This window comes from Oncorhynchus mykiss, chromosome 6, assembly GCF_013265735.2.
Source record: "Oncorhynchus mykiss isolate Arlee chromosome 6, USDA_OmykA_1.1, whole genome shotgun sequence".
NCBI classification, from domain to species: domain Eukaryota; kingdom Metazoa; phylum Chordata; class Actinopteri; order Salmoniformes; family Salmonidae; genus Oncorhynchus; species Oncorhynchus mykiss.
In genome coordinates this window covers 48,658,533-48,681,341 of record NC_048570.1, presented here as the reverse complement: position 1 = coordinate 48,681,341, position 22,809 = coordinate 48,658,533, and the positions used below count along the sequence as shown (strand labels likewise).

The following is a 22,809-nucleotide window of genomic DNA, read 5'->3' as shown; positions in this document are numbered from 1 at the left end:
ATAGACTGGTGGCACTCACCCTTAATGTCGGGTCGGTGGGAAGTGCAATCTATTTTTGTTGCAAATTTTCACGGGTGTAAAGGAAAATTGAGACGTGGAGAGGTGTATACTTTTTTGCTTCCTTTATTTAGTTAATTAGCGTACAACATTCCCTTACACTTCAAATACGAACTCCAGACCTCTCGGCCATTGAGTCATAATATTAGAAATGCACCTTTTTATATGCAGTGTGTATGAATGCAGGTGAAGTACTAGTTGATCATATTATCATCAAAAGATTTAAAGGGATATTTGATATCGTTTTGCGCCTCTAATGACTAAATAATTCCAGATTGCTATTTGTGTACTTATTTGTGATGATAATATAGTTGCTCATTGAAAATACTGTTATGGTGAAAAACATAATTCGTCATTTAAAAATAATTTTGTGAAACTGCATGGTTTTGATGTCAAATGGAGAATATTCTTGCGCATCACGATATCTTAACCATATATCATCGAGGTCAAATATTGCCAATTCCCAACATTATCATATAGCGGCCCAACATTATTGCATCCAAAACATCAAGGGGCGTTGACAAAGGATGTGTTATTCCCATCTGTCAGTAGCCTCATGTGGTGTGATGTGTGTTGTTTGTCTAGGTGGAGATACCATCAAGAGCATCAACCAGCAGTCTGGAGCCCACGTGGAGCTGCAGAGGAACCCCCCTCCCAACACCGACCCCAATGTTCGCGTCTTCTCCATCAGAGGCACCCCGCAACAGATGGAGGTAGCATGCCAGCTCATTGACGACAAGATCGGAGTAAGTTCCCCCAAGTCAAGTGCCTTTAAGTCCAAAGACTAAGTCTCGATAAGTCAACATGACTACCTATTTATTGTCTGACGACTTAAACTGTATTGCCTGACAACTTAAACGGAAATCTTCCGCTGCTCTGTGTTCGCTACATACTTCAGTCTGAGATGGCCGTCTTTGAAGTCCTTTGTGGAGACATCAAAATGAGGGGTGTTGTACAAAACAAAGTCACCAGCGATTGGATAATCTCTAACAATTCAGATTATCAAAGCCAATGGTGAATTTTCACAATGCCGCTTTACCCACGTATGTTCTTACTCTGGCCCAACCCATGGGTTTCTTGGAACAAGCATTGTGGAAGTACTTAGATCCAGACTCATTGCGGAGAAGAAACTAACGTTTGTGGGCGTAGCGTTTGGATGGAGCAACGAGTTTAGGTAGCTGAAATTGGATTTTTATTTTCGTAATGAGGCTTGCTTCCCACTTATGGCTAGAAAGAAGCTTGTTCAAGCCACTTTTCTCTCTGTAATTGATTATGGTGACTTGTTGGATATGCATGCAACCACCTCCGTCTTACAGAGACTGGACTTATCATGCATCCTTGCGCTTTATTACAAATGCCAAGACACTCACCCACCATTGCACATTGTATGTTGGACCTCCCTTTATATGCACAAGATGCATGGAATAGTCTACAATCCATGCTTCATCTAGATTTGTTAGTGCCACTGAATTAATTTAAAATATTGATGGAGACTCTGTTACAGAGGAGTGTAAATGCTGTTTTTAGGCTGGATCATGTTGTTTGTTTTAATTATGTAATGTATTGATTGTTGCTGCCTTCTTGGCCAGGTCTCCCTTGAAAAAGAGTCTCAATGGTATTTTCCTGGTTAAATAAAGGTTAAATAAAAAATAAAAGCTAGGCAAGGCTACCTAGGCAAATTGCTTGCAATTTCTATGTTTCATTATTAGCTGTTAGTCGACTAAATAAATACAACCATGATTTAAATTAAACTGTCGTTATTTACTCTAGTTAACCATGTTGATTGTCTCGTGTTTTTTCCAGGGCTCAGGAATAGTGAGCAATGGTAGTTTTGGGTTGAGCCCTTACACTCAAAGCCCTGCAACTCATCAAAAGTAAGTCACAGTTTCTGTTCATCCCTGTCATTTTTTTGTCTACTATATGCATTTTCTTTGTGTTGCTGTCGTTCTGCCTGCTTTCTGTCTTGATCAGTTGTGGCAGTGGAGCCCAGACTTTAATGACAGGGGGATGGGGGACGGCTTATCAAACATGGCAGCCTCAAGGCCAGCAAGACCACAGTAAGTCACCTCAGCGCTACAACTTGTCTTAAGCACATCTCGTAAACATTTGGCAACGTTGTCTTGTATTTTACAATTAATATCAACTCTGCTAACATGGTGGAGCCAGGCTGATCTCTATGTTCACCACTGAAACAAAATGGTCAACGCAATGATCAAGCTGGTTGCACTTGGCTAAAACACTGCAGCCCCTTCCCCTTTTCCACATTTTGTTACAGTACAGCCTTATTTTAAAATAGGTCAACCTGTCTAGGACTGGGGTTCCGCTGAACCCCTCGCCAACAGCCAATGAAATTGCAGGGCGCCAAATACAAATCGTCAGAAATCTCATAAATCAAATTTCTCAAACATACAAGTATTAGGCACCATTTTAAAGATACAATTCTCGTTAATCCAGCCACAGTATCTGATTTCAAAAATGCTTTACAGCGAAAGCTCCACAAACGATTGTTAGGTCACCACCAAGTCACAGAAAAACCCAGCCATTTTTCCAGCCAAAGAGAGGAGTCACAAAAAGCACAAATAGAGATCAAATAAATTACCAACCTTTGATGATCTTCATCAGATGACACTCATAGGACTTCATGTTACACAATACATGTATGTTTTGTTCGATAAAGTGCATATTTATATCCAGAAATCTAATTTTACATTGCCGTGTTATGTTCAGTAGTTCCAAAACATGCGGTGATTTTGCAGAGATCCACATCAATTCACAGAAATACTAATTATAAATGTTGATGATAATTCAAGTGTTATGCATGGAAATTTAGATAAACTTCTCCTTAATGCAACCGCTGTGTCAGATTTAATAAAAACTTTACGAAAAAGCATACCATGCAATAATCTGAGTACGGAGCTCAGAGCCCAAACCAGCCAAAATAAATATCCGCCATGTTGCGCAGTCAACATTAGTCAGAAATAGCATTATAAATATTCACTTAGCTTTGATCTTCATCAGAATGCACTCCCAGGAATCCCAGTTCCACAATAAATGTTTGATTTGTTCGATAAAGGTCATAATTTATGTCCATATACCTCCTTTTTTTAGGGCGTTTGGTAAACAAATCGAAACGGGCGTGCAACTTCCAGCGGAAAGGTCGGACGAAACAGTTATATTCCAAACAGTTATATTACTGGTTGTAGAAACATATCAAACGATGTATAGAATCAATCTTTAGAATGTTTTTATCATAAATGTTCAATAATGTTCCAACCTGAGAATTCCATTGTCTGAAGAAAAGCAATGGTACGAGAGCTAACTCTCTCATGACCGCGCATGGTCAGCTCGTGGGACTCAGGCAGACCTCTGACTCATTCCCCTCTCATTCAGCCCCCCTTCATAGTAGAAGCATCAAATAACGTTCTAAAGGCGGTTGACATCTAGTGGGAGCCTTAGGAAGTGCAACATAACCAATATCCCACTGTATCTTCAATAGGAGCTGAGTTGAAAAATGACAAACCTCAGATTTTTTTTCTCAGGTTTTAGCCTGCCATATGAGTTCTGTTATACTCACAGACATCATTCAAACAGTTTTAGAAACGTCAGAGTGTTTTCTATCCAATACTAATATGCATATAATAATATGCATATATTAGCATCTGGGACTGAGTAGGAGGCAGTTTACTCTGGGCACGCTTTTCATCCAAAAGTGAAAATGCTGCCCCCTATCCCATTGAAGTTAAATAAAAAAGGTCCTCATCAATCTACACACAATACCCCATAATGACAAAGCGAAACAAGCGAAACATCAAAATACCTTATTTACATACAGTTGATGTCGGAAGTTTGGAGTCATTAAAACTTGTTTTTCAACCAATCCAGACAGGTTATTTCACGTATTATTCACTATCACAATTCCAGTGGGTCAGAAGTTTACATGCACTAAATTGACTGTCCCTTTAAACAGCTTGGAAAATTCCAGAAAATTGTCATGGCTTTAGAAGCTTCTGATTGGCTAATTTACATCATTTGAGTCAATTGGAGGTGTACCTGTGGTTGTATTTCAAGGCCTACCTTCAAACTCAGTGCCTCTTTGTTTGACATCATTGGAAAATCCAAAGATATCGGCCAAGACATCAGAAAATAAATTGTAGACCTCCACAAGTCTGGTTCGTCCTTGGGAGAAATTTTCAACCGCCTGAAGGTACCACGATCATCTGTATAAACAATAGTACGCAAGTATAAACACCATGGGACCACACAGCCTTCATACCACTCAGGAAGGAGACATGTTCTGTCTCCTAGAGATGAATGTACTTTGGTGCGAAAAGTGAAAATCAATCCCAGAACAGCAGCAAAGGACCTTGTGAAGAAGCTGGAGGAATCGGGTACAAAAGTATCTATCCACAGTAGAACAAGTCCTATATCGACATAACATGAAAGGCCGCTCAGCAAGGAAGATGCCACTGCTCCAAAACAGCCATAAAAAAAAGACAGACAACGGTTTGCAACTGCACATGGGGACAAAGATTGTACGTTTTGGAGAAATGTCCTCTGGTCTGATGAAACAAAAATGCAACTGTTTGGCCATAATGACCATCGTTATGTTTGGAGGAAAAAGTGGGACGCTTGCAAGCCGAAGAACACCATCCCAACCATGAAGCACGGGAGTGGCAGCATAATGTTGTGGGGTGCTTTGCTGCAGGAGGGACTGGTGCACTTCACAAAATAGATGGCATTATGAGGTAGGAAAATTATGTGGATATATTGAAGCAACATCTCAAGACATCAGTCAAGAAGTTAAAGCTTGGTCGTAAATGGGTCTTCCAAATGGACAATGACCCCCAGCATACTTCAAAAGGTGTGGCAAAATGGCTTAAGGACAACAAAGTCAAGTTATTGGAGTGGCCATCACAAAGCCCTAACCAAAATCCTGTAGAAAATTTGTGGGCAGAACTGAAAAGGCGTGTGCGAGCAAGGAGGCCTCCAAACCTGACTCAGTTACACCAGCTCTGTCAGGAGGAACGGGCCAAAATTCACCCAACTTATTGTCCTAAGAAACAACTATAAAAACAGACGTTGCACGCGGCTGAGTGGCATTTGATAATTTCGCCGCCTCTTGCGATATGTATATCGCATGTGTCAATATCGCAATTTCAATGTTAATTGTGTGTAGAAGGTACACATTCCCTTTCATCCACTCATCTATTTTACTTCTAAGCCAATTGGAAGGGGAGTCTACCATGGCTTTTTTTTTTTTTTTTACCTTTATTTAACTAGGCAAGTCAGTTAAGAACAAATTCTTATTTTCAATGACGGCCTAGGGGTGGGTTAACTGCCTGTTCAGGGGCAGAACGACAGATTTGTACCTTGTCAGCTCGGGGGTTTGAACTTGCAACCTTCCGGTTACAAGTCCAACTCTCTAACCACTAGGCTACCTGCCGCTTGAACCAATGACGTCGGGGAAACATAAATGTGCAACAAATAACACATAAATATTGTCAAGAAATTGCCAGACAGGCTTTTAGTTAGTCAACCGTTTCATTTAAATATTCCTATTTTTCCCAAATCAAATGACTTCTGACAGGTTTGGGCAAAAGGCTGTATAGCAAGAAAAAAAAAGTTAAGTCCATTTGAAATAAACTGGTATTTGTTCTATGTTTAATGCAATGTTATTTTATTTGGGTACAGGTCACAATGGATCCCAGGCAGGCCAGATGGACTACTCTACAGCTTGGGAGCAGTATTATAAAAAGCTAGGCAAGTGCTCTGACAGTGTAAACGCTGTCATACCCACATTACTTTTCGAACAATTGCATTATTTTTGCCATACATTTAGTGCAACTGCAGCAAAGCTTGCGGTTCGGCATTTGGCGCAGTATATCTCCAGTGGTAGATATTGCAGATAACGTAATGAAAATGATTCTCCATGTCCACCGTTGTGTAATGGCCCATTCTGTGTTTGCATGCCAAAAGACCCAAGCTCAGATTATTGTCCATGACTACAGCAATGCATGGGAGGATTATTATAAGAAACAAGAGTAGTCTCATTCATTTTGTCAGTTGTCTTTAGACATAGTCAAGATTGCAATTTCAATTATGATAGCTTTATTTGATGCTGTTTTCTCGGAATGTCTATACACTTGTGTCCCAAAAGGTCAGACATCTCAGCAGCAGAGCTCACTCCCAGAATACAGTGCAGCTATGGCAGAATATTACAGGCAGCAGGGAGCGTACCTCTGGCCGGGTGCACAGGCAACCCAGGGCCCAGGTCTTCAGGTAATGTACAACACTGCCAAACTTATACTAACACTGGTTCTAAACAGCTCTCTAAACAATGGTTTCTTCCACCAATTAGGCCTCCCTCTTTATGACTCTAAACAGCTCTCTGTCTTTAAACAAGCTGTCTCTAAACAGCTCTGTCTCTGCCTCCAAACAACTCTGCCTCTAAACTTATGTCTCTAATCAGCTCTGTCTCTGCTTCTAAACAGCTCTCTCTGAACAGCTCTGTCTCTGCCTTCAAACAGCTCTGTTTCTGCCTCAACACAGCTCTCTCTGCCTCTTAAAAGTGCCTGCTCTGCCTATGAACAGCTCTGCCGCTAAACAGCACTCTCTGTTTATATACACTGAGTGTACAAAACATTAAGAACACCTTCCTAACATTGAGTTGCACCCCCTCCTCCATTTTGCCCTCAGAACAGCCTCAATTCGTCAGGGCATGGACTCTACAAGGTGTTGAAAGCGTTCCACAGGGATGCTGGCCCATGTTGACTACAATGCTTCCCACAGTTGTGTCAAGTTGGCTTGATGTCCTTTGGGTGGTGGACCGTTATTGATACACACGGGAAACTGTTAAGCGTGAAAAACCCAGCAACATTGAAGTTCTTGACACATACTACCATACCCCATTCAAAGGCACTTAAATATTTTGTCTTGCACATTCACCCTCTGAATGGCACACATACACAATTAATGTCTCATTCTATCAAGGCTTTAAAATCCTTATTTAATATTTTGCTTCCCCTTCTACACTGATTGATGTGGATTTAACAAGTGATGTCGATAAGGGATCACAGCTGTTCTTAATGTTTTGTACACTCAGCGTATGTCAACTATTACTGGCAAGTCTTGAAAAGTTTACATGCATGTGTGTATTGGGATGTGTGCTGTTGCATACATGGTTAAACTACATAACATTTTCCTTTTTCAGGAGCATTAGAGTGGACACCCATCTAATTAAGACTTTGGAATCATTGAGACGAAAAGAGAGCTATTAACAGTACTATTGAGGTTTCTAAAGTATATTTTCAACACTTTGCGGCGTACCTTTCCTTTTTGTAATGCATTCGCTGTAGAATAACTAAACCTAAAAACTGATATTTTACTTGGCAATTTTGGGATACACTCGTCTTAAGTATACTTTTTTTTATGTATCGCCTTGTCTTTGAACAAGATGTAGTATAATCTATTTTGTCTAGTTTTTGCAATAAAATGGTATTGGCTTAGCAGTCTTGAGGATTGGGTATAATGACAGGTGTGTTTTTGTGAACAATAATGTTTTAAGCATGCGTTTGCTTTTTGATTTATGTTTTTACGTAGAACATTTTTAATTTTGAGAGATTGAAATGTAATGTGTGATTGTTGGGAAAAAGTTTTAATTTCTAACTATATTCCTGGTATGGTATCTAATTTCTTATTCAATCATGTTATTCTTCTGTGTCATTGTTTTGTTTTCTGTTCAGGAAGGGTTGGTTATCTAATTTCGGTTTTGAGACACATGCTGATAAATTATTAAGTTATTATTCCTACATTAGACATCCTAGTTTTAAGCCTAAGTGTAATAAATGCTTATCAAAATGATATTTTAGAGAGCTGGGATATTATGAGTTTGATTTAATCTTATGTATGTATCCTCATGTACATGGGTATTTAAGTATATTTGTTGAATAAGGATTGTTAGTGTAATATTCACAATGATGCTCTCCCAATTTTATGTATTCACTGCTAATATGGTAAATGTTGTTTTGAAATTTGATGTTGCATCTCTCACCAAGTGCAAATATAAACCCAGCATGTCTTCTGTGCTCAAGACTGCGAAGCCGCTTTCATTCTACCTGTTCAAAATATTTGTTTTTGTATGGCAAATGTAAGTGGATTTATTTATATTTTTGAACCGCATAGCTTCCACAGTATCCCAACCAGTACACTTTGTTTCTTGCTAACATAATTGTTTTTGTTTAAGCAAGAATGTATGCTATGATTCATTAAATGATTACTCCCTACAATTTTTTTTCTGATGACAAGACATACATTTACCTATGAATTTTGTGTACATTTTCTCATATGCACAGATAACCTTGTATTTAAAAGTCAAGTAATTTGTTTGTTTCTAGGGCAGTTGATATCATTTGGGCTATTGTAATGCACATTCCTGTTTTTAGATGTTTGCTGCCTTTTCAATGGCAAATTAGTTTAACGGCGGAGTTACCCAAAGAGCCATATCACTAGACTAACAAGTTCATCTTTCTGTAGCATACAGTTTGATTTAGATACCTTAAGTATAAAGTTTTATATGCCATAAACATGAAAAGAGACTATACATTCTCACTTGTTTATTTCTATGCTTTCTTAGTTGTTTGACTCAGTAATTTGCCACAATTGCTTTTGTGGTGAAAATATAGAATCTTTATTTTTGTACTGTTAAAAAGTTTATCTGTATAATGATTTGTCAATCTCCCTAACAGTTTTCTTTGTTGCTGTATACCGTGCTTCAATTAAATCTACTCTCTCAAGATTGAGTATGAATTTAATCTGATCATATTTGATTTTTTTCCAGATATAGAAGGACAAATGATGATTGCATGTGGACAGCAAATGTAATAACTAGTTTTCTGCCAGAAAAAAATACCATAAGTGTAATGTCTTTTCTGGTCTGTCATTCTTAATTTAGTCCATTAGTGAAATACATGCCCCCATCCCCTCACTTATGCAGTAAAACACATTAGCAAACAAAGTTGTAGAAGTCTGTCAACTTGCGGTCTAATCCTTTATGACTGTTGCCATCAAGCCCTAGCCCCAGATGGTCATGTGTTTCGAAAAGAGAAAGCCTGTGTCCCAAATGGCATCTTATTCCTTACATAGTGCACAGCTTTTTCATCAAAAGTAGTGCACTATATAGGAAATAGGGTGCCATATGGGATGCAGACGATGACGTCAACCCCTTAAAGTCTTCCAGTAATTACACATCAGATGACCTCTGCTTTAAATTGATGATCAGAATGGGAGTGCTAAATGGGCATTTTAAAAGTTGGAGACAGGAAGCCAAGCGGATCCAGTACATGGGATGTCGGCATGGGAATTACTGGCACGGCTCTACTGCACTTGCACTGCACTAATAGACGGTGGTTCCCATGCCAAAAGCACATTTGTCATCAATAACAAATGAGTAATTATTCCATAATGACCTCAAGGTGTCCCCTAATTGAGTAGTGTGTGTAGGCAAGGGTTGCCAGAAGTAATAAAAGCCGCTGTATTAGCAAAGGAAACATATTCTTAAGTGGAATTGTAAATAAAGATGAGCCTGCATTTATTTTGTGTGCCCCTGAGGTAGCTGACCCTAGATTAAAGATTTAACTGTTGCTGGAGGATAGCCATTTAGTGTTTTTGTCATAGTGTTCAGAGTGGGACTCGACCTAAAGAAGATAAAATACAGTTTTATCTGTATTTTTATCTGTATTTTGTCGGAAGTTTACATACACTTTTGCCAAATACATTTCAACTCAGTTTTCACAATTCCTGACATTTAATTCAAGTGAAGATTTTCTGTTTTAGGTCAGTTATGATCACCACTTTATTTTAAGAACGTGAAATGTCAGAATAATAGTAGAGATAATGATTTATTTCAGCTTTTATGTCTTTCATCACATTCCTAGTGGGTCAGAAGTTTACATACACTCAATTAGTATTTGGTAGCATTGCCTTCAAATAGTTTAACTTGGGTCAAACGTTTCGGGTAGCCTTCCACATGCGTCACACAATAAGTTTAGTGAATTTTGGCCCATTCCTCCTGACAGAGCTGGTGTGACAGAGCTGGTGTAACAGAGTCAGGTTTGTCGGCCTCCTTGCTCCCCCTCTCTTTTTCAGTTCTTCCCACACATTTTCTACAGGATTGAGGTCAGGGCTTTGTGCTTGCCACTCCCAATACCTTGACTTTGTTGTCCTTATGCCATTCTGCAACAGCTTTGGAAGTATGCTTGGGGTCATTGTCCATTTGGAAGACCCATTTGCGACCAAGCTTTAACTTCCTGACTGATGTCTTGAGATGTAGCTTCCATCTATCCGCATAATTTTCCATCCCCATGATGCCATCTATTTTGTGAAGTGCACCATGCTGCCACCCCCATGCTTCATGGTTGGGATGGTGTTCTTTGGCTTGCAAGCATCCCCTTTTTTCCTCCAAACAGAACGATGTTCATTATGGCCAAGCGGTTCTATTTTTGTTTCATCAGACCAGAGAACATTTCTCAAACGTACGATCTTTGTCCCCATGTGCAGTTGCAAAACGTAGTCTGGCTTTTTTATGGCGGTTTTTGAGCAGTGGCTTCTTTCTTGCTGCGTGGCCTTTCAGGTTATGTCAATATAGAACTTGTTTTACTGTTGATATAGATACTTTTGTACCTGTTTCCTCCAGCATCTTCAGAAGGTCCTTTGCTGTTCTGGGATTGATTTGCACTTTTCGCATCAAAGTACGTTCATCTCTAGGAGACAGAACACATCTCCTTCCTGAGCGGTATGAAGGCTCCATGGTGTTTATACTTGCGTACTGTTGTTGGTACAGATGAACGTGGTACCTTCAGGCGTTTGGGAATTGCTCCCAAGGATGAACCAGACTTGTGGAGGTCTACTATTTTTTTTCTGATGTCTTGGCTGATTTCTTTAGATTTTCCCATGATGTCAAGCAAAGAGGCACTGAGTTTGAAGGTAGGCCTTGAAATACATCCACAGGTAACACCTCCAGTGGCTACAGAACTTGAGTCCCTAAGTGCAGATGAAAGTTGCACTCTGACGTAAGACAAATTATGTGTTCTGTTATTGTCATAGATTTCAGCATCAATGGATTCTATTTGTAACAGTACAAGAGCTAACGTTTCCAGTATGGAGGTGATATTTGTGCCATCATAGTCTCACCCATCAGTCTCTGTCGAGACGTCTGGTTTCACACCGCCTCAGAACGGGACTTGGCAGGAGCGGCGAAAACAGCCACCAGTTTTAATTGGCTGATCTCGCAGTCCACCATCTAGTGTAACCCTTAGAACCCCTCCCTCACTTTCATTGTGGACTTCAAAGCGCGAGCAGCGCAACTGATTTTTACAAGGAAGTGAGTTTTGAAAATCAGATAGTACGCATCTTAGAAAGAGTTGTCACATATAAACTATATGCCCGAACTCAGAATCAATTGGGCTTTCCAAAAATAATATATACATTTTAACGACACCCCTTTCAAGTCTCTGTAGCACATTGTTACCAGGCTCTAGGTGCCAGTTATTCACACCTGGGGACGAGATCAGTACCATCAGAAGTAGAATCTGATGAATTCCAACACCTGACTTGACAGCAATGTGGGGTTTTTTTTAAACAGCCTTATCATGACTGCCAGTCATCCTTTCCCAGTTGTCTCTACATTCCTTCAATGCAACCTGCTTTACAAGTGAGTGGGCCCAGTATAAATCTGTGTCTGAGGAGTTTGATGGCAGCACTAGTTTGAACGTCTTGTGTAGCATTTCTGTATTGACCACAGTGCAATTGTTCCTCTTGGATTCAGTTGAGAAGTTCAAACTGTTTGGCTGCTGAGGCTGGCTGCAGACCAGACATTTAGACCAAAGGTGTTCAACTCTAGTCTTTAAGGATTGTGTTTTCTTCTACTGATTTTCTTCTCTCTCTTTAAAACCAGGGAACCTAGCTTAGTTTAGGTCACTTTCTGGCCCTTAATTAGGAGCCTGGAGTTGAATGCATAAACTAGCCTTATGAACTATGAATCGATAGGTACCAATACTAATACTGCCAGGTTTTGACTTTAGCCATCACCTCTCTTGTTTCTTAGAATGATACATGCCAAGCAGTATTTAAAGGATTATAGGTTTTTTACTTGTATTCTATTTTTTTGCCTTTTAAATTTTAATCTGTTGGAGAACCCCCACGACACCTGTTTAGGTGTAATATTTTATTCATTACACTTTGGCTATCCTCAGCTCTTTGCTCCATGACTACATGGCCATGTTAGTTCTATCCTGGTCTGTGGCCAGTCTGTGAGATTGCAGAGAAGCTGGAATGTCACCATGACTTTAAAATCTTCACATAATGAAGCCCCAGGGAGCCTTACTATTGAATGATGTTTAAAGGGTAAGTAGTGTAAACGTAACATAAGAGTCCCAATGCAAAGTTATGCCTCACTTTCCTACTTTTCAAATTATTACTTAAAACTGATCAGATTGCAGAAGTCATGTCGGAAAATGTTTTTCCGGCGTGTGATGTAATATGGAGGACCCGGCAAGCCAGCCTATTCCCTATAATGTAAACTCCAATATAAATAACTTCAAATGTATAACTTCAAATTAAACCAAATAATTTGCACTCATGTCTACTGGTTTCAATAACATTTTCAGCCAACTTACAAGCAAATACTGAATTTATTGTTACAAATCAACTTTGCTAGCCAACAAGGTTGCTAGCCAACTAGCCTGTTACATGCTGACCAGACTGGACACGTCACGTGCGCAAGAGTCGCAAAATAAATGTAGAAATCCATGTTATCCAATTATTGCACCCACACTTCTAGCTCGTGCCAACGAGCGTCTGTGATGCCAATGGCTAAAATAGAAGTCATTCCTATTTCTGATGCAGATCGCACTGCAAGTCCTGCCTCTCCCATCTCCTCATGGGTTTATAGAAGCAGGTACCCATGTGCCATCTCCTCATTGGCTATACCCGCATGGGTGATTGAAAGACTAAATGTTTTTCCGGTCGTTGTGGTAATACTATGAAAGTGTAGATGCCTATCACCATATAAGTTTCAAAGATGAAAAAGCCTGGAAGGAAGAGAGAGGACTAGAAACGATTCAGTTGGCCGTTTTATATGTGGATTAATTGTCGGAGTAGAGGCTCTTGTGCATTTTAGGTAAAATAACAACTCAATGTTTGTATCCCAGGACAAATTAGCTAGGAACAGCAAGATGGCTAAATAGGACAAATTAGCTAGCAATTGAAAGCTAACTAGCTAAATTGCCATACATTTTTCATGCTTTTCGACCTGTCCCCAAATTAATGTCATTGGTTCAGAGTTTGTTTTGATATTTTAACCTGCGTGTTGTGGTCGTGTTTAGTGTACGGGGACAAAATAAATGTATGCACGATAGTGCACGCGTGCAGCCGGTTTGGATTCCGTGTTAGTGTTAGCCCTACGAACCTGCTAACGTTAGCCCTACCAGCCTGCTAAAGTTACGTTAGCACTGAATGAGTCACCCAGTTGCTATCAACACCTATCTTATATGAAAGTTAACCAAAGCTTTGGAAGTACATAACACCAGCTAACCAGTTATCAAATGTTAGAAAAGTGCATTCGGGAAGTATTCAGACCCTTTGAGTATTTCCACATTTTGTTTTTTATTTTTTAATACATTTGAAAAACGTTCTAAAACCCCGCTTTGTTATTGTGTGTAGATTGATGAGGGGAAAAAAGTATTTAATACATTTTAGAATAAGGCTGTAAAGTAACAACATGTGGAAAAGGGAATAGGTCTGAATACTTTCTGAATGCACTATCCATAAGTATTCAGACCTTTTAATCGGTACTTTGTTGAAGCACCTTTGGCAGCGATTACAGCTTTGAGTCGTCTTGGGTATGACGTTACAAGCTTGGCACACCTGTATTTGGGGAGTTTCTCCCATTCTTCTCTGCAGATCTGTCAGGTTGGATGGGGAGCGTCACTGCACAGCTATTTTCAAGTCTCTCCAGGGATGTTCAATCGGGTTCAAGTCGGGCTCTGGCTGGACCACTCAAGGACTTCAGAGACTTGCCCCAAAGCCACTCCTGCATTGTCCTGTTGGAAGGTGAACCTTTGCCCCAGTCTGAGGTCCTGAGCGCTCTGGAGCAGGTTTTCATCAAGGATCTCTTTGTACATCGCTCCGTTCATCTTTGCTTCGATCCTGACTAGTCTCTCCTTTGCCTGTCGCTGAAAAACAACCCCACAGCATGATGCTGCCACCACCGTGCTTCACCATAGAGATGTGGTGCCTGGTTTCCTCCAAACGTGACATTTGGCTTTCAGGCCAAAGAGTTCAATTTTGGTTTCGTCAGACCAGAGAATTTAGTTTATCATGGTCTGAGAGTCCTTTAGGTGCCTTTTGGCAAACTCCAAGCGGGCTGTCAGGTGCCTTTTACTAAGGAGTGGCTTCCATCTTGCCACTCTACCATAAAGGCCTGATTGGTGGAGTGCTGCAGAGATGGTTGTCCTTCTGGAAGGTTTTCCCATCTCCACAGAGGAACTCTGGAGCTCTGTCAGAGTGACCATCGGGTTCTTGGTCACCTCCCTGACCAAGGCCTTTCTCCCCCGATTGCTCAGTTTGGCCAGGCAGCCAGGTCTAGGAAAAGTCTTGGTGGTTCCAAACTTCATCCATTTAAGAATGATGGAGGCCACTGTTCTTGGGCACCTTCAGTGCTGTAGAAATTTTTCGGTACCCTTCCCCAGATCTGTGCTGTCTCGGAGCTCTACGAACAATTACTTCGACCTCATGGCTTGGTTTTTGCTCTGACATGCACTGTCAACTGTGGGACCTTATATAGACAGGTGTGTGCCTTTCCAAATCATGTCCATTCAATTGAATTTATTGAATTTAACTCCAATCAAGTTGTCGAAACATCTCAAGGATGATCAATGGAAACAGAACGCACCTAAGCTCAATTTCGAGTCTCCTTGCAAACATTTTTAAAAACCTGTTTTCGCTTTGTCATTGTGGGTGTATTTTGTGTAGATTAATGAGAGGAAAAAATGTATTTATTCCATTTACGAATAAAGCTGTAACGGAAAGGGGAAGGGGTCTGAATACTTTCCGAATGCACTGTATATGCAGTTATCTTCGCCGGACAGCTAGCGTTAGCTCTTTAGCCAACTAGCTATTAGCCTACCGCCACAACTAAATCATAACTGCATATCAAAAGCAAATAGAGAGCAGAGACTTACAGATTGTTGGCTGGGGCCCATTTGATGGTAAAACTTGTAAGAGTGCAGGCTCAATTAGCTACCAAAGCAAGTGGGGGAGAAGAGAAATCCAATAGCTATATAGCGAGAAAATTCAAAAATAGATTGTTTCCAGCTAGTGTGCTAACACTAAGCCAAGGTGGAAAAAGTTACAACACTCCCGTAGCCTACTTCACAGAGAACATACCGAAGAGTTGGCAAAACAAAAAGGAGAACAGACGAGGTACTACACAATTAGAGCAAGCAAGTATAATTTTATTTCGTTTTGAGACCATGGCAACAAGCACCAGCACCTACTAGATAACAGCCACAAAGCTGAAGAGTATGAGTATGCTGCATCTGTTCATTGTTTACATCACACTTCCTCGTGATTGGTGGATTGTAGATCACCACCGCCATGTGTTATTAGAAGGGGTGAGCTAGCTAATGGGCGAGGTGCAATGCTGGCCTGGTCCCTGTAGTGCTCCTCTCAGGCCCCCATTTACAATATCTACAGCTGTTTTCAAATCCACCACTTGTTTTTTTGGTCACCCCCTTCTTTTTACGTTTGCCCTACCTGTTGAGCTGCTGGAGATATAGGTTTAAGTTCACTTTGAGGGAACAGACACATTTGACTCTAATCTCTCAAGGACCTCAGCCACCCAAACCACAGCCTGTGAGATAGAATCTGTTTTTCAGTCTCTCGGCCCCAGCTTTGATGCATCTGTACTGACCTATCTTTCTGGATGGTAGCAGAGTGAACAGGCTGTGGCTCGGGTAGCTGAGGTCCTTGAGAGCACTTGTCATTTGATTCTAAAAGACTCCAAATGTGACATTAGCTAGCTTACCCCTTTTAATACCCCTTGTAATACTGACTTGTGGCTGCTTCCCGTGATGTATTGTCTCTGCCTTCTTGCCCTTTGTGCTGTTGTCTGTGCCCAATCATGTTTACCATGTTTTGTATTGCTACCATGTTGTGCTTCTACCGTGTGGTTGTCATATTGTGTTGCTACCATGCTGTGTTGTAATGTGTTGCTGCCATGCTGTTGTTGTCTTCGGTCTCTCTTTGAGCAGTGTTGTGGTGTCTCTTGTCGTCATGTGTGTTTTCTCCTACATTTCTATTTTTATTCCCAGCTCCGTCCCCGCAGGAGGCCTTTTGCCTTTTGTTACTAGTAGATTTGGATAGAAAACACTATAAAGTTTCCAAAACTGTTAAAATAATGTCTGTGAGCATAACAGAACTGATATAGCAGGTGAAACCCAGAGGAAAGTCCAACCAGGAAGTACTATTATTTTGGAAGGCTGTTTTTCCATTGAAAGCCTATCCACCATACAAAGACTTAGGACCCTGTTCACGAGCTCTGTGGCTTCCTCTACATTTGGCCTGTCTTTAGGCATTGTTTCAGGATTTTACTCTGAAAAATGAGGGAGATACACCGCTTTCAATGAGAGGACAGTGGAAATTTCCATCCATGAACCAAGCACGTGATACAGAGCGCGCATTTCTTGTTTACCTTTTCCATTGACGAAGATTTTGTCCAGTTGAAATATTATTTATTATTTATGACAAAAACAACCTGGGGATTGATTTTAAACATCGTTTGACATCTTTCTATCTTTTATTGTACTTTTTGAACTTTTCGCCTTGGTTTTGAGAGCGCGCGTTGTGCCTTTTGGATTTCTGAACAAAACGCACTAACAAAACGGAGGTATTTGGACATAAAGATGAACTGTATCGAACAAAACAAACATTTGTTGTCTAACATGGAGACCTGGGAGTGCCACCAGATGAAGATCAAAGGTAAGTGATTTATTTTAATGCAAAAAATGTTGTGACACTCCTTGGTTGGAAAATGGCTGTATGGGTTTCTGTGGCTAGGAGCTGACCTAACATAATCGCAAAGTGTGCTTTCGCTGTAAAGCTTTTTTGAAATCTGACACAGCGGTTGCATTAAGGTGAAGTTTATCTGTATTCATATGTTTAACACTTGTATCTTTTTTCAATGTTTATGATGAGTATTTCTGTTATTTGATGTGGCTCTCTGCACTTTCACCGGATGCTTGTTTGAGACAATGCCTTTCTGAACATAAAACCCTCATTTCAAATGAGGTTTTTGGACAGAAAGATTAACTTTATCGAACAAAACACATTTATTGTTCAACATGAAATCCTGTGAGTGCCATCTGATGAAGATCATCAAAGGTTAGAGATGTATTTAATCACTATTTCTGACTTTGTGAGCCCACTCCTTGGCTGGAAAATGACTATGGTTTTCTGTGACTAGGTGCTGACCTAAAATAATGGTTTGGTGTGCTTTCGCCGTAAAGCCTATTTGAAATCGGACACTGTGGCTGGATTTACAAGAAGTTTTTCTTTAAAATGGTGTAAAATACTTGTATGTTTGAGGAATTGTATTTATGGGATTTCTGTTGTTTTGAATTTGGTGCCCTGCAATTTCACTGGCTGTTGTCGAGGTTATTATAAAATAATATCACAACAATAGACTTAGTCACATAGTTGTCACAATCTGATAATACATAGTCATGAAACACTGGTCACTTTAAAAACCTCTTCTGGATAGGACGCTTCATCTAAAATGACATACCCAAATCTAACTGCCTGTAGTTCAGGACCTGAGGCAAGGATATGCATATTCTTGATACTATTTGAAAGGAAACACTTTGAAGTTTGTGAAGATGTGAAATTAAAGTAGGAGAATATAACACAATAGATATGTTAAGATAAAACAAAATGTAAAAAATATATGAATTTTCAAATTTGATTTTTTTGTTGCATTATCAAAGGCTGTTCATTGAGATAGGAAGCTGGGGATAATTTAGATGTTGTCCACAACAGGTCAACATTGTGTGTGCAAAAGTTTTCAAGAATGAGAGAGCTACATAATATTTAGTATGAAGTGTCCCAGGTGTCCCTCACGAGTTTGCCCAAATATACCAAAGTGGCTGAATTGATACATTTTCAAGTACATAACTATAGAGAACATGCAAAAATGATATGGTAATAAAACATTTAAATTTACACACTCCCAGGAATGTCATACATGATGGATCATTACCTTCTTGCATAAAAGGTACTAACAGGAGACGTGACGAGAACGCTGATCCAATGCCTTCCAACACAGAAGTGAACTATTTAAGATAAGGGCCAAGTTAGCAGCCAACACTGATCTAATGTCATAAGTGCGCACACCACATACAAAGTGAAAAAACAACTATTTACACACGATTTACAATAAGAGTAAAATATGTTTTATGTTAATTCAAGTTAGTGGTAGTTTGACCACCAGAGGGCAACTTTGAGAAGCATTTGATAGTCTCCCATATTTGCATAACTAGAGAATTTAAAACCTTTTTTGTAATAAGATAGTACATGAGATTGTTTTCAAGAAATTTGGCTTAATTCATTTGATTTAATATTATAGTGTTTCTATTCTGAGAAAAACAAAACCCTCAGGGTTTCCGTTAGGATGGAATGGAAAATATTGTGCTGTACAACGTGACGGTCGGGAATTAATATCTAAGGGGCATAACATTTCCTCACCATAATTGTAGTGGAACCAATACTCATTTCGCCTATGGTAGGCCTACAGTATATCTAAAAATATGTTTTTCAATGACGTGACTCTCCGCCAATAATTACATTTAAAGGATTGGAGGATTTTAAATAAATATCTAAGGGCCATTTTCCATTACGATCTGTGATAATATCTAAGAGGCTTTTATATAATTCTAAATTAATAATAATAATTTCTTTGTTTAAAAAGTAATGATATTTTGTAGATTTCGTTTTCATTTTAACCAAGAGTTAGCAAGAAAAAGGCAATTCTTAAACATGGGGTGAGACATTCTCACTAATTTGTAAATAAAGACAGTTTGTTATTTAGGTTTCTCCAGAAATTATTTATTTTAACTTGATTATATAGCAGACATTACTTGCTTATATTCAGTCAACACATATATCTTAGCCTCTCTAGGATCGTTCGGGACGCTAGCATCCCACATCGCCAACAGCCAGTGAAAGTGGCACCTAATTCAAAACAACAGAAATCTCATAGTTAAAATTCCTCAACCATACAAGTATTTTACACCATTTTAAAGATACACTTCTCGTTAATCCAACCACAGTTTCCGATTTCAAAAGGGCTTTTTGGCAAAAGCAGAACATATCATTATGTTAGGTCAGCAACTAGTCACAGAAAGCATTTAGCCATTTTCCAACCAAAGAGAGGTGTCACAAAAAGCAGATATATAGATAAAATGAATCACTAACCTTTGACGATCTTCATCAGATGACACTCCCAGGACTCAATGTTACACAATACATGTATGTTTTGTTCGATCAAGTTCATATTTATATCCAAAAACCTCAGTTTACATTGTCGCCGTGTTCAGAAATGCCTCCAAAACATCCAGAGAAATTGCAGAGAGCCACATCAAATAACCGAACTACTCATCATAAACTTTGATGAAAGATACATGTTTTACATAGAACCGCTGTGTCAGATTTCAAAAAGCTTTACGGCAAAAGCACAGTATTCAATAATCTAAGAACAGCGTTCAGCCACAAAAGCAAGCCCTACAGTTACCCGCCAAGTTGTGGAGTCAACAAGTCATAAATAGCATTATAAATCTTCACTTACCTTTGCTGATCTTCGTCAGAATGCACTCCCAGGACTCCCACTTCCACAAGAAATGTCGTTTTGTTCGATTATGTCCATATTTATGTCCAAATACCTCCGTTTTGTTCACGCGTTTAGTTCACTATTCCAAAGGCACAATGCGCGAGCGCAAAATCCAGACGAAAAGTCAAGAGTTCCATTACAGTGTGTTGAAACATGTCAAACGATGTTTACAATTAATCCTTAGGGTCTTGTTATAATAAATCTTCAATAATATTCCAACCGGACAATAGCGTATTCATTACAGAGGAAAAAGAAGGCACGACGCACCCGCGTGACCGCGCAGTAAACAACTGTTTGGCCACATCCTAGTCCACTTGTTGAAACAGCTCTTATTCGACCCCCGTCCACAATAGAAGCCTCAAACAACTTTCTAAAGACTGTTGACATCTGCTGGAAGCCTTGGGAAGTGCAATCTGGCCCCATAGACACAGCATATTGGATAGGCAATCACTTAAATGAATCTTCAAACCTCAGATTTCCCACTTCCTGGTTGGATTTGTCTCAGGTTTTCTCCTGCAATATGAGTTCTGTTATACTCACAGACATCATTCAAATAGTTTTAGAAACCTCAGAGTGTTTTCTATCCAATACCACTAATAATATGCATATATTAGCATCTGGGACAGAGTAGCAGGCAGTTTACTCTGGACACCTTATTCATTAAAGCTACTCAATACTGCCCCCCTGTCACCAAGAAGTTAAGAATATGATGGAACATTTTAATTTCTCCATGCTTGTCTCAGAGCAGCGCTAAGCGGTGCTGGAATAGACATCCACACCGGGAAGCCTATATATAGTTATATTTTGGAGATTATTTTGTTTTTTTTAAATGACAGTGAGCAATTGTAATCTGAATAAAGGCCAAAATAATATTCATAAAGGCCAAAATATTGCCCTGCTAATAGCCAAAATGACGCTGTACAACGTGACAGTGTGTTTGAACGAGTATTTTCCAGTAAGCCACAATTTGTTTGCCTTCAGTTTGTTCCAATATTTCTGTAATTCAGTGATATTTATTCCCATAGTTGTTCGTTATGGATCCATAACTAAATCAACATCTGTATTTTGAAAGAGTATTTGTATCATTATTTTATTAACGAAAACATAGATGTTGAAGATATACAGTACTGTACAGTATATGCTTTCACATTTGGATAATAAAGCATTTAAGATATAAGCCACCTGCATTTGTTTATTAGGCTAATGTGCAGTCTGACAAGTAAACATAGCCTACAAACATACTGTAGTAAACATTGGAAAGTGCCTAATTCCTTACATAAGGGAGAGAAGGCCATGTCCAGGCTTTCTCAGTGACCTTACCTTCGATAATGGCTGTACTAGAAAATGCAGGCACGTGGGAGACCGGGGTTCAATTCCCCAACGGGGAGGAAGGAGTAGGCTGTCTTGTAAATAAGAATTTGTTCTTAACTGACAGCCTAGTTAAATAAAGGTTACACCCAGAGCATACAATTTCTACCCCCTAATATTCTAATTCTAGTCTAACCAATACCCAAACTGAGATTCAGTGAAAATAGAAATTTCATAGAGTTTTCAGACGTGTGTCTGTCCCCGTGTGTCATGACTGTCCTGATCAGGTCAGGTTACAGGAGACCACAACCCTACAGATTATCTCTCACCTCAACAGAGGAGGAGAGATCTAGGAGTATGAAGATGTGGGGTTTTCATGACCCCTCACGCCCATTGTAAATCTTAGGCAACAGACAAAATTCCTTTGTCCTCTCACTATGGAGAACCATCCTAAGAACATTAAACATGCAATAAATGGACTTTGGAACAATGGTTTCGTCAGGCACAATGGTGGTAATGACAATAGATGGAATATGAAAATTTATGTAATTTTTGTTATGTTATTAAAAGTCAAAGGACGGCGTTATAACGAAAACATTATAACTTTAAGAGTTTTCCTAATATGTGCTTGATGTTTATAGATTGTACGTTGTGTGGAAAATGTCCAAATCAAAGAGAGTGTTTTTGTAAAGATGAAATGTGAAGTTAGTTGTCTAAATTGGATCTGAGTAAAATCTAGACCTTGCCTCAACTTGGTATGCCCAGAGAATTGCCCTGAAGGCGGTTACGCCCACTTCTGACCCGAGGGTATACGACATGTGAGTTAAGAATGAATATATCAGACTAAGTGACCCGAGCTGCAGCAAAGGTCTGAGTAGTCAACTAACCCAAAACACAACACAAGGTTGAAGACAAAGGAATCCTATTCTACCCAGGCTACGGATGAGTAGCTGCATCTAAGAGGGTGAATTCAAGCACTATTTTGGCACTGTATTTTGGCTCAATGACCACTGATCATCTTGAAATCTAGTTTGGAAGATAGCCAATGAGCTGAGGTAAACGGCAATATGTAATGGTTATACGTTCGAAGACCAGCCTTTGTCGTAAACTCTGGCGTAAAACAAGTTAATTTGCCATTGCAAATCCTACTTGACAGAGCCACAAATGTTACTCATAGCAGTACATCTGTTTATTTTATGTGTTGATACAGGGCTCATACGTGAAAGTATTCTTACTGAAAAAAAATTCATTCCCCACAGTGGCAGTGATTCTGATTATGCGCCACCAATGTCTAGGTGTCCATCCCCCTCTGAAGCTTGTTCATCCAGCCGGACCCCTGCTGTCTCTGGCTCCACACCTACCCGGCCATCTAGAGGTTTGAAGTCAGTGACAAAGAAGCAGAGTTGGGGAAGACAGAAACCTGCAGACAGAGGGTCATTGGCACTCTGTGTGGGAACCAATTCCACCAGTTTTTAGACCAAAAAAGCAGCCAGGACCTCAACTAGACA

General features: G+C 39.7%; 1 protein-coding gene across 9 annotated transcripts in view; it reads left to right on the top strand.

Annotated features, from left to right (window-relative positions):
- LOC110526076 (far upstream element-binding protein 3) overlaps positions 1-8,867 on the top strand; it is a 77,898-nt gene extending 69,031 nt beyond the window's left edge. For all 9 annotated transcript variants that reach the window (XM_036980331.1, XM_036980329.1, XM_036980332.1 and 6 more), the window contains 6 exons: positions 643-803; positions 1,861-1,931; positions 2,029-2,114; positions 5,749-5,817; positions 6,215-6,336; positions 7,268-8,867. In XM_036980331.1, the coding sequence (XP_036836226.1) occupies positions 643-803; positions 1,861-1,931; positions 2,029-2,114; positions 5,749-5,817; positions 6,215-6,336; positions 7,268-7,276 (518 nt within the window). In that variant the 3' untranslated portion in view covers positions 7,277-8,867. The remainder of the gene's footprint in view (positions 1-642; positions 804-1,860; positions 1,932-2,028; positions 2,115-5,748; positions 5,818-6,214; positions 6,337-7,267) is intronic.
- Positions 8,868-22,809: the final 13,942 nt, after the last annotated feature.